Raw genomic sequence first — 12,350 nt, forward strand, 5'->3', positions numbered from 1 at the left:
AGGGTTTATCATTCCTACTTCTTCCTCGTGAATGTTTGGACCTTGATAGCACAAATAGGGCCCGGGCGCTCTTCCACGAGTTTCAAGGTAAACTCCTTGTCTGATGTCCTTGTCTTCCCGGAAACAGTGATAGAAAATGAATCTCCACTAGGCAAGATACGCTTGGAAGTTAAAGTCGGATCTTTTTGTGGCAGTGGTTGCAACTCGTACTCGTAAGAGGTCACCCCACCAACCTTACCATTCGGCTCGTGTAGCTTCGTTTGGAAAATATCACCTGGACCACTATAGGAGCATTTTCCGTCTTTGGCATCCGGAGCGGTGCTGAAAGACTCGTTACTGAACAGGCAGACGGTGTCAGACCCCGTCGTAAAGCCAAACTTGATAGAGAGAATTTCAGTGTCGGATGGGGGTTTCTCGGCATTAGGTGTAGAGATGAACTCAACACCCGAACTCTTGGTGTTCTTGCCGGTGATTTTGAACGAGAAATCTGCGTCCTTCGGTATCTCGGTTGGTGTGATGGTATACTCGAGAGTAGTCGAAGGAGGATCATCGATCTTCTTGAGCCAGCCACTGTCTCCTCTCATACTGTCGACGAACTTCTCCCCGGGCGTCTTCTCTGGTTCCGGTCTTCCGTACACCAAGTAGAAAATCGAGATAACAAGGCCAACCACCATGAGCACTTGTCCAATGACAGGGATCAAGGCACAAGTAGAGAACAAGCCAATAATTCCAATGATAACGGCAGCCGTCTCAATAGCGATCTGTGCAATCGCTAAACCTCTGCCAGTGCCCGAGAGATGATCCCATTGGTTGCAAAGATCCCATATCATGAACGCGACAACTACTACTCCTATAGCAATGCCAAGCCAGCGTATGACTTTTGATGAAAGTGAGAGCCTTCTTCTCATTCTTCCAAACCACGTTGTCTCTCTTGCTGCTTTCTCATTTCCTACTTTGGCCAGATCCTCGAGATTAGCATCATAAACGTCGAACTTAAGCTCTGTAGCGTTGGTCTTTCCAAGGGCATAGGCGGGCAGCTTTCTGCCAGTTGACTGGTTTATCACCTGGCACTGGGCCACGAGCTCCCTTGCATTCCTAGCTTCTGGTCGCAGGAGGAATGGTGTGAGGATATCGAAGACACCCTTTGTTACGTCCGTCGTGACTCGTCCTATCTGCGCCGCGCTCATGTCTTTTCCTCCCATGACAATGTTATAGATGCTGAATCCGAGTAAGCTCATCTAAGAGAGAAATTCGTTAGTCCCTAGTCCCACTCGGTAGTCTCAGAGATATTGTAACTTGACATACCTTGAAAGCTAGCCCGAGGCCTTTCCATCCAGACTTTAAGTTTACCTCCAAGAGGCTCTGCCCCTTCATGTGGTCCCAGTTTCCAAACCTCGCACGCTTCCATGAGCCCACTCCGATAATCATGACTGATTTTGCTGCCAAATCTCCGGAAACGAGGATGTGAACCATGTCAGCGTAGTTCTTGGCTGCAAATTCTTTCCCGTTCTTTTCAAAAATGTCTCGATGGGCAGCCATGAAGGTATCCAGCTCCTTTCTCAACAGATCTCTCAAATCTTTATCGATTACCTCGTAATTCTCGTTCAGGATTGCGTCGATGAAGGTCTTGGTGATGTGTGGCAGCCATTCCATCACTGCGTTCTTGTTAACCCGCTGGGTCATGGCGAAACCGAGGAACTTGTTGTATATAGCATCTCGGAAACGCTCATGATAGTTTCCTTCCGGATATAGCACCCACAAGATCGTCGTATACCTGTCTAGGATTCGTGGATTACCTTCCATGTCCTCCACGATATCATCCATCTTGACATTAAGGAGCTGATCTAAGTATGCTTGTGCCCACTTCTCCCCGCCGTCATTGATGAACTTTCGCAGGACTGGAAAGAGTTGTTTCAAGGCTTCTAGGAGGCACAGACGATTAAGAGTCGCGTTCTCTCTACTTCTAGCAAGGCATTTTGGACCTTGTCCCTGCCAGAAGTACAGAATCTTCTTTTTCTCATCGTCTGTGAAGTTCGACCGCCATTCTCGAGTTTGCAGACTCTGGGCAATCTGAAGGCAGGTATAGGCAGGGCCAAAGGTCTCCTTTATCCACTTGGATAAGTCTGATGGGAGATTGCTGCCGAGATGGTCGGGTAATTGTCGAGTTTCCTTGTCCTTAGAAGACAGTAATGAGGCATGGCCCTGATCCATATGGTAGAACATGAGGTCCTGGAATATTTGATCGCTTGTTGACTTCACCTAATATCAATAGAGCTCATATTAGTATTTCAATCACACTGGACTTGAACACGTCCCCTGGGGAATTACTTGCCGTGTCATCGTTGTATTTTGCGAATATAGCGTGAAGGTTCTGCATTGCCAAATCGCTTTTGCCAACCGGTGGCTGAAATATTGGCTCTTTCTGAGGGATTGTCTGGTCTCCAGTAGGTATATCTCCAACGATCTGGCCTTGACCTATTCTAATCGGCACTCTCTGTGAGGCAGAGCCCGGGCGTGACATTATCAGGTGTCTGTCACATTGGTCAGCACTGAATACTTCATATGCAATTGTTCCGTGGATGATTACCTGATACCTTCAGCTCCCTCTCTTGAAGGATCTTGATTATATTCCCACAATGTTCCAGACACAATCTCACTCTTGTCGTCTGAAAAGTTTAACTCGAGCCTAGCAAACAGCAAAGGCAGTTTAGCCTCCTCTCCAAGCTCATCCTTGAAAGTTAGAGTTTTCGAAGGATCCTCAGCGTCTTTCCTATCCTCCAAACTCTCCAAGCTCTCTAAGGTTGTTGGTAGGATTGTGACAGTGGCTTTTAGTCGCCCGTTATGCATCACGACCGCCGTCTCATACAGCCGTGAGATCTTCAAGGTCTCATCACTCTGTTTGTGATTCCATAAGTCCAAAATGGTATCCAGGCTAGGGATTGCGACATCAGTGAACAGAATTCCTGGAGTTCCATCCGAGATCACTCGCTGAGTCGTCAGTTGTATAGGTCCGAAGTCGAGTTGTCTCTGAATTTGTACTTGGTCCTTTTGTAGAGGTGCTTCGTCGTAGACAACATCAAATTCCCGTGGCTTTACTTCGAAGCGGATATCGGTCCGGGGGGCAGAGCTTCTGGTCACTGTCTCGGCGCGCACTTCTGGTGTTATGATCTCATCGACTGCTGCTATCTTTTCCTCTTCCGTACTGATGGACTTGAACGCTAACTCATCATTTAAATCTTCTATGGGCCCGTCTGTATTGAGTTGAATGGGCTCAAAAGATGCTGCTTTGAAAAACAGTTCTTGTTTTGTAACACCGACACTGAGGGTGTCCATCTGGAGCTCACACTCAGAGCCATAAGTCAAATACTGAAACACTGGGAGGTCCAGAAGATCATCTCCGTCGTAGTCCGTGCTGTAGCAAATCCGACCAATGCCTGAATGATAGCGTGGGTCTTCTATGGATAAGACTCCATGCTCAACCACATTCTGGCCGATAAAGCGCGACCATCTTACTTCACTGCTGGCATTATCCACACGGCCATACTCACAAATGACTCCATTTACTGAAATGACTCCGTCGAATAGAGTTACAACAGGGAGCTGGTGTGGAAGCTGGGAGTAGTCCTGACTAGGTATCTCTTCTGGATAGAAACATACCGATGCATGGGAAAGACCGGCCAGCTTGTTCTCAGTGACCTTGTACATCCGCGCAGTCAAGCTATTCTTTGCTGCATCGACTTCGCGCTGAACCATCTCGGAGACTGTTGCAATTCCGAATCGTTCGAAGAGAGGATTTAGTTCTTTCAATGATTGCAGAAGTCGTACTTGATCCTCCTGTGAGAACGTCGCAATTGTAGAACAAATTCGTTTGAGTGTAATCTCTGGATAGTTGACCATGACAAGATAGTCATTAGCATGGTAGCTTCGCCGGCCCTCACGAAGATGTACACCGTAAACCTCGGTGACCTCGGGCATCCGGCGCCAGTTGATGTCAAGAATGGGTACTAGGTCGTATGTCTTCCCATCCTTTCCCAGGCGGTATAGAATATGACCAGCTGAAAGCCGACCGACTTCTGCCCAAGGATTTTCCTTCATGGCGAGCTCTGCATCGAGGGCTCGGAGGCCAGTAGTGGTGTGAAAGACATGACCAGCGGTGAAAAACGGAGATTCATTATCTATGCGGTATCAGTACCATATCATCAATGACTCAGCGGAAACAAGGCAGACTCACTGAACCCGTATATGATAGGCGAGTCCACTGGGATGACAACTCTTTCGTCAGACACGAGGCCCCACTCGTCCTTTGCTCCGTTAGTCAATACCCAGTCGTTTTCTTCGAGACCTTCGATAGGCTTGTTTCCAGCTTTTGTGATGATCTTGGTTCCAGCGACAAAACATGTGCCTGACCCATTGTTCGAAGGGGGTTGATATCTATACTGAGTCCATGGCCCCGGCCTCTGCACAATAAAGTTGGCGGATGCGCCTGCGAAATACAGTCAGCCTCCGAGTTGATTAAACCTTGCACAGTTAGTGCTCACAATTCTTCAAGTAGTGGATGATAGCAATTGCCTCTACTCTCAACGGTACAAAGTGCAGCAAGGGGTATGCCGCCATATCTTGCAAGGAAATCATATGCTGTGGGACTGTATCAACACTGCGCGCGAGGCTCTCTGCTTCTTCTGAAACAATCTGCTGCTGTTTCTCCCAGAGTACTGTAAGCTGGTGGTTATGGGATTGCCATCCCTCTGCACCTCCAAGACTCTGGATCTGATTGAGGATCTCTTCTGTCTTCGTACCAGACTCGGGGTGGAAAGGCATATTCTCCAAGAGTCCCAGAACCTCTTCGCGCTCTGGTGGTCGAAATGCGGCGTTATCGAAAATGCCCATTGGCAGAGCTCTCATTGCACCAAGTGCAACGCGGCCTGCCAAGGGTGATCCACTAGCTTGCTGAATGCATCTCAATGCAATATCTCCCACGGGGCTCTTCCATATATCGTCACTTGACAGAATCTGTGGTCGTTCTGGTTGGCTAAAATACTGCACAAGGAACAGGGAGGCTTCTATCCAGGTAGCCTCACCAAGGCCCATGTGCTCAGTCATATCAGCGATCGAGTCTTCACTGGAAAGTGATTCAATAAAGGCTTTGGGGAAACCTCCATAGCGAAAGAGACTACGAAGCGGTGGTATTTTGCATTTCTCCAGATGTTCACTGACGTGATCAGCATACAAGAGAAAAGTGACCCGTGTAAGAGCATCTCGGCGATATTTCTCAGCCTCGTGCTTCAAGACGTTAGCATAACGAAGAAAAGTCCTTTGGTAACGGTGGTAAATGGTGCTCAACTAACCAGAGAAACACACTGTCTGATACCATTTGGATCATATCGAATGTCCGCGATTCCGATAGCCCTAGTGGAGTCAGCCAGAGATTGTACAGCTTCAATACCGGTCAAAGTCTGTAGATTGCTTGTATCGGGATCACGGAGGGTTGCGGAAGCTCCGGTCGTTCCATTGATCATAAAAGAGAACTGATCAGACCGTTCAGTGATTCTCAAGTAGGCTTTGTTTGTATCAAAGAGGGGAAGAGTTCGAAGCGCCGTGCTCAGACCTTTGATGGTCACATCCGGTAAGCCATCATGCTGAAATGGCTTGGCGATCAACGAAGAAGTCATCGTAAAGTGCTCAAGAGTGATTAATGGACAAAGTTGTGTAGACCATACAGTTATTGTGTTTAAATCAAAAAAGCCTCATGGCATATCAGCTAGTTCTTGGTTCAGAACCCTTCAGTTTATCCCCCGCCTGTCTACGTGCGCCGATAAGCGCCGAGACCTAGCCAGAGGCGGTCTAGACACTTGGAGAGCTAGGACTACGTAGCGGAAAAGAAGAGTCTTAAGGTAACTTCGGTTAGATTGCGGGGAGGTTGTAGGGTCTAGATTGTTCTCTGCATATGAAAAGGATCGTGACTGGTAGTTGAAAATCAGGGTTTAAGCTGTTGCCAATAAAGCTCAAGTATGCATGGCCTAGCTAGGGTCGTATCATAACAAGTCGAAGGAGTTATCTGTTTCCATATCAATACCGTGATACCGACAGATGTACAGAAGTTGTGGCTTTTGGCTGTGGTGAATTTGGTAAAGCCGGCTTAGGGCCAGATTCTAAATTCGAGGACCCTAGATCATCTTCACAAGGGCTCATTTATCCAGCCCTTGTGATCTAATAATTGAGTAATTACGTCAACTGCATACTGACATATGAATGGCATTTTTGGATTGGAGATCAATATTAACATATCAATATGTTATGCTCAATCGGAATTACATATCGATGAATAAATGTGATAAGGCATCATATGAACAGCAGTCCGTCAGTGAATGAGTTTCCTTTGCTTCCTGCAATGGCAAGAATAATAAGTTTTAGTCAACGAACTTATGGCTTCCTTCACAAATGCCTCTCATCTTCTTCGTCTTCTTCTCATCTTATGATCTTTCTTCTCCCAGCAAGCATCCACTGCGGAAGAAATCGTGTCCAAATCTGCGGCTGAGACACGCCCTATAAAAAGACTTGAAGAGAATGCTCAACGGTCATAAGCTTTGCATGGCATACTCGAGTCGTCCCGTCTGTTTTCTCGCTGGGCTGGTGCATATGAACACGAATAAGAGGAAACACCGGTTCGGGCTCCCTTTGTAAAAGCTGTGGTGGGCGATTACCTGACTCAAATACGATACCATGGCTTTGAGGATCAACTGCTTTCTTTTACAATTCTTTTCCACTATATGTTGTGATTGGCCTATTTCGTTAACTTTTGTCTTTCGTTCGCAATGGTTTGACTTACACGCATGTGCAACGACCTCTGTCATTGGCGACAACAATGAAGCGACGAAAACTGACAAATACAAATGCGCCATACTGATCACGATATGGTGTTTCCTCGCCGATATACGGAATTACAGTGGCAGATTCAGGCCAGAGAGTTTTGAACACCTATAAGATGTACATCAGGGGTGAAACACATGCTGATAGTCCAGTACATACCTCACCAGGCTGGGACATTCGCGAAGGAGCAGTTTGGAAGCCTGTCGAGATTTTAACTTTGGAAATTTAGTAATGCAACTTTTATGCTTACGAGGATCCAGCGCTTCATCGTACTCCGGTGCCTCTGTCGTCTCATGGGTCACATCCAGTGCTTGCTCATTCGACTCCGTCACATGTTGGCTATGCCTCACATTTCACACCTCATCCAAAGGCCCTTGTGCTGCGTTAGTCTTCCTGTTCAATACATCTTCTCATTGACTTACATAACGTTCTTAAAATGCTTTGATACTCTTCGATTTTGCTGAGGCCGATTCTTAACGAAATGGAGCTTAACTGGGTCAGTAGTAACTTCATTAACAAACATGCGGGATTTGGCTCACCCTTCAAGTACCTGGAGTATTCCCTCAAGAATATCATACACTGTTCCTAGTCCCCTCGTTGCTTCAGTAACCAGCGCAACCTGTTTCTCTCGGTCTTCCAAGCTGCCCTCATGAGCCTCTTCAAGTTCTAAGCTAGTGGTATCAAGAAATCCCCGTGTGTCCCACAGTATCTCTGTCAAAGTATCTCCGTCTTCTTCGCTCAGATTAACTCTCAAGTTGCATTCGAAGAGCTTATTTGCCATTAATGAACATTTTGCAGCATCAACAGAGGCTGATTTGAATGCAAACTCGTTGTAGTCATCCAGAGCTTGGCCTACTCTCGCGATCTTGGATTTGAGTGATTCGAAGAACATTTTAAAATGTCTCATCATGGCGTACAGCTCCTCCAGCTCTTCCGTCTTTGGGATCATGATATTCGAATCAGGTGGATACAGACTCGTGTTACATGGAGCATCCTTTAGATCTTCATCGTCTTCTTCAAACTGCTCTGATGTGGAAGAATCGTCAGGATTAATATTGAACAATTTGGAGAACTGGCTTTCATCCATGTCCTTATCGTCACTGGATATAGTCCTCGGCAGAGAAAATAGTGCAATTCTCTCAAGATGGTTTGCTAGATGATTTGTCAGGCCGTTGGCGAACGGCTGTTCCTCGAAGCATATGGGGCAAGCAGTACGGTCATCAACGCAGCCCAACCTAGAGACGTTGGCTAAGTCCTCAAGTTGTTCTCCCGAGAAACCTCTATCATGTTCTCGTAAGAGATGGCTCTGAAAACTAGCAGATGTCTCATATAAGCCCTCAGGGTGATCCCGACATCGCCAACGTGGTCGATGCATAGCTTCTTCGTGGTCAACCCACGCTTTTCTCGATTGATAAAGATCATTGGCGGTATTGCATGTTTCGTACGTGCATACGTAAGGCTTCAAGTCATGGAGGACATGCGACTTCCAGGTCTTGCCTCTTCCTTCCTTTGGGGGGCAAACAACCCAACAGTAAGGACAGGTAAACGAGTACCCATTCAGTGCCTCCTCAGGAGGTTTGGGGACCTCGATCCCCTTTCCGTCGGCATCGAGGGCTGTCGAGGCCAGTGATATTATGGTTTCTATCTCTGTTCGATCATCTAGGGCGGGGTCATATGGTGTCGCATTAGTCCCAGAGAGGTGACTCTGTTCCTGGACCTGGGGCGGGACCTCATGTCGGTGCGCTTGTAGAAGTCCCACGACCTCTGGAGCCTCTGACGCTGACGGTCTTTCTCTGATAGGTGTCTGATGCACAGGTAGAACTTGAAAACCAAGCTTTCTAGCATGTCTTTCCCAATATCGAAATTGCTTCCGACGTAACACATTAGATGTTGCGAGTCTTTCAAGAAGAACATCGGAAGATTCAACGTTTCCAGGATTTCCTTGACGCGTGGCTGTGAAAAGTTCAATCAGGTGCCTTGAGTCAAACTCATGAAGCGCATCGAAGAGATCGACCCCAGTCTCATTGTCCACTGCTTGGATCAAGTTAGCCCTGGTAGAACTGGGGCGCAGCCCAGAGTTGCGAATTTTGTAGGATAGTCGGTATAGGTTGTTGAGTATGTCAGTGATACTTGCAACCCTCATAGATAGCTCCGCTGATAGAAAGTACTCGTTGCTTGTGTCATCGTCAGATTCTTCGCTTATATCTGACGGCATAGGCTCTTCGTCAAACGGAAGCCTTTCACCTGATACGACAGCGGTAGCTACTCTGTCTTTAGCTTCTCATTTCTTCAAATCTTGGTTGACAAAACTTACATTCTTCCAACGCTATACCAAGCTGCTGGAGAAGTTGCGAGATATTTTTGTGCATGAGAGCGGACTCTCTCAGCCTATAATCAAGGGAGGAACAGCCCGTCTGTAAAGCACCAAGATTTCCACACCAGATTCTGAATTTCCCAAGCTGTATTTCTATTGCTGAGGGAGACATCTGCTGGAGGAAACTAGGTGCTGTGTCTCTGAGGCCTGACAAAAGATACTGGAAGCCATTGATGCATGACCGGCTCAGGCTTTGGACTGTGCTCATCGTGGTGTTATTTGCAGCTGAGACTTGTGACTGACGGCTTAGATCAGCAGACAAAACTTAATGGTGATCAGATTGCCCTATCGGTGCCTCCTATTTGCACGCACCACTGTGGTGGCTAGCTGATGGAAACGGCAATCTGAAAAGGGATATGGTGGCGCTGTGAACTAGATATGTTGTTTATAGTTGAGACTTATGGCTCAGAGGTTAAATCAGCATAGAGAGTTTAGGAAATGGTGACAGGCTCAAGACAAACTCAACTTTTCAATAGTGCATAATTATTTACCCCGCTTTGAACAGTCTCTGCTTAAAATCCCTCGATATGCGTAAGCAACATCAATTCTCACCTTAGATGTTCAGCTGGCGCCGCAAGGGCGCTCATGATTGGTAGCCTCATTTTCAATATGCAGGCTGGCAAAATGGCCGCGAATATCATCTTATCACCCAAAGGCGGGGTATGATGACTCTCTCTCTTCTCATTTCCCTGTATCATACTTAAGCCTGACAACATTTTCGGCAGCGAGCCAGATGTCTGGGTTTGAGATCGCGGGCATTGTTCTTGGGTCTATCCCTCTGCTTATCTCAGCGATAGAGCACTATAGCGACAGCCTTGATCGTGCAACTGCTTTCTTCAAATGGAAGGATGGGTTGAACTCGGCTTTGCGGGAATTCTGGTATCAGCACTCGTCGTTCGAGTTGACTTTGAGGAATATCCTCAAAGATGTGGCTAGTCCTTCCGAAATAGAGGAGATGATTGGAGATCCTGATCATGAACTCTGGAAATCACGAGACCTGTCCCAGGCCTTGCAGGAGATGCTCAAATTTGCATACAGACCTTACATATCTACTATCAAGGATATGCATGGGTGTATGAAAAGGCTGGCAAGTCATTTAGATATCGATCGTGATGCTGTGAGTAATTTTCACAGGAGTTAATTAGTGCGTGGGCTAACCTGAAACTTTCTTTTAGGGAACTGCTGATGATCTTGAGGCCATCATGAAAGCGAACAAGAGGCTGCCGTCTGCTGGCGGCCTTATAAAGTTCGAGTTTAGGCGTGCCGTCAAGTTGACCATGAAGAGAAAGGAGGTCCGCATACTCCTCGAAGATATGAAATCATGCAACAACCGCCTGGATGAGTTCATCAACAAGTCAGAGGCTCCAAGTAACAACAGCATGGCTGGAGCTACTGCTGAAAAGCTGGGATTGAGCTCCTCACTACAACAGATACAGAACTACGCAACCATGCTGCATCAAACACTAGGAAGAGCCTGGTCCTGTTCAGCTCATGCCTCCCACGAAATTCGCCTACTCTTGGAAGACAGGGTTGTACGTCAAAGTGAACCGAGATCGCTCAAGAAGGTGAAGCGTTCAAGTAAACCACCGAGTTTCACGATAACCCATAAATCGCCAATAAGCTCTGCACTTTGGAAGTCAGCCAAAATCGAGATTCTTGATTCGGATAAAGAGTTAGAAGAAAACAGGGCAATCCGATTCCAACAGGCGCATCACAAGACATCCATTAAAGACCAGCAGAGCATGAACATCCGAAGCGTCCATGGCTTAACAGTAGTTGGAGACCTTTGCTCCGTCTTTCGCTGCTACAGTGGGTTTGGTTTTGGACTTGACGACCAGGGTGTGCTTTATGAGACCTACCAAGACGAAACTAAGCCTGTCTGCTGCGCTGAGAATCTGATTAGTCTCCAGGATCTCCTATTGACACATTCTGGCATGAAGTGCTTCACCCCTTTGACAGAGGAGCAACGATATCGGCTATCGATTATCCTGACTTCGTCATTTCTCCAACTCCATTCGACCCCGTGGCTCAACAAACACTGGAGCCAACACGCTGTCTTCTTTTCATCAACCCCGATTGATGATCAGCTTGTGGTTGACGTTGGACATCCTTTCATCACTGAGAGTTATTGGAGTTCTCCATATCCAGCCCCCACCTCAATCGAAGCTAAGGGGCTTGCAGATGATAGCGCAAATTTACTTATGCTGGCTAAGATCCTTCTTCAGATCAAGTTTCATGGTCGGACGAGTTTCACCCAAAATAAAGAAAGTGTAGCAAACTCGACAGCTTTCGACCGAGTCCGGGAATCTCAACTTCTTAATCAGTGGATATTCCAGGAGAGGGAGAACTTATCTTTTGCACACTATAACGCCATTCAGTTCTGCATAGCGTCTTCAAATAATATTGACGCTGACCTTTGGGATCTGAAATATCGGCAAGTGGTTCTTGACCGAGTGGTCGTGCCTTTGGTCAACGAACTAAGTCACTGGCAAGGGGCTACATAGCTTGGACACGAGAAGATGACAATTTACATCCATCCACTGAATATGAATTGAAGTATGAGTCATAAATTCTTTTTTTAGAGGTTAAACATTATCCATGATGTGATGATGGTTGTCAAGAGCCACAGCCTGATTCAATACATGAGCAAAGTAACTACTTTCGGGGCCACTATACTGAACGAACTAGAGTTAAATAGACCGCGGCAGGCAAATCATCGCCCTGCCCGCTATACCCCCTTCAGTTTAAAGGGCTGCCACTTGCATGACCACCTGAAGGACTCAGAATCAGATCGAAGATCGCAGTAGATAAATTAGAAAGAAAACTAAGATCCTATACGGCGATTGCTGTTGTCCAAATTTTCATTATCCTTCTCATGTAGTTTTATCTTGGTGGAAGTTTTAGATAGGCTACCGGCTACGGTACGGTACAATTTTCCAATGGCGCGAGAGAGAAATCTGCCTTACGTTAAGGTGGCGCTTCACTAAAAACGACTACAGGATGGAGGTAGGTGAGGGTGAGCAAGACACCATTGAAAATGTGCCTCACATGTTTCAGCTGACTGACTGCTGACCTGTTATCTATAAACTAAAGCAGCCACCTGATACCC

At 46.7% G+C, this 12,350-nt stretch overlaps 4 protein-coding genes across 4 annotated transcripts; 1 reads left to right on the plus strand and 3 right to left on the minus strand.

Moving 5' to 3' along the window:
• Window positions 1–14: 14 nt before the first annotated feature.
• J7337_008105 (uncharacterized protein) lies at window positions 15–2,340 on the minus strand (the record flags this gene model as incomplete). The annotated part of the gene is made up of 3 exons (XM_044825729.1): window positions 15–1,238; window positions 1,306–2,229; window positions 2,329–2,340. 3 exons carry the CDS (start codon window positions 2,338–2,340, stop codon window positions 15–17), a joined length of 2,160 nt encoding a protein of 719 aa, XP_044678646.1.
• Window positions 2,341–2,583: 243 nt separating this feature from the next.
• J7337_008106 (uncharacterized protein) lies at window positions 2,584–5,669 on the minus strand (the record flags this gene model as incomplete). The annotated part of the gene is made up of 4 exons (XM_044825730.1): window positions 2,584–4,175; window positions 4,232–4,483; window positions 4,539–5,280; window positions 5,346–5,669. 4 exons carry the CDS (start codon window positions 5,667–5,669, stop codon window positions 2,584–2,586), a joined length of 2,910 nt encoding a protein of 969 aa, XP_044678647.1.
• A 1,733-nt stretch (window positions 5,670–7,402) lies between these two features.
• Window positions 7,403–9,236, minus strand: J7337_008107 (uncharacterized protein; the record flags this gene model as incomplete). Its single annotated transcript, XM_044825731.1, has 2 exons — window positions 7,403–9,129; window positions 9,182–9,236. The coding sequence occupies 2 exons, from the start codon at window positions 9,234–9,236 to the stop codon at window positions 7,403–7,405; spliced, it is 1,782 nt and encodes a 593-aa protein (XP_044678648.1).
• A 738-nt stretch (window positions 9,237–9,974) lies between these two features.
• On the plus strand, window positions 9,975–11,745 carry J7337_008108 (uncharacterized protein; the record flags this gene model as incomplete). The annotated part of the gene is made up of 2 exons (XM_044825732.1): window positions 9,975–10,358; window positions 10,417–11,745. The coding sequence occupies 2 exons, from the start codon at window positions 9,975–9,977 to the stop codon at window positions 11,743–11,745; spliced, it is 1,713 nt and encodes a 570-aa protein (XP_044678649.1).
• Between the last annotated feature and the right edge of the window lie 605 nt (window positions 11,746–12,350).

Source organism: Fusarium musae, chromosome 6, assembly GCF_019915245.1.
Source record: "Fusarium musae strain F31 chromosome 6, whole genome shotgun sequence".
Lineage (NCBI taxonomy): Eukaryota > Fungi > Ascomycota > Sordariomycetes > Hypocreales > Nectriaceae > Fusarium > Fusarium musae.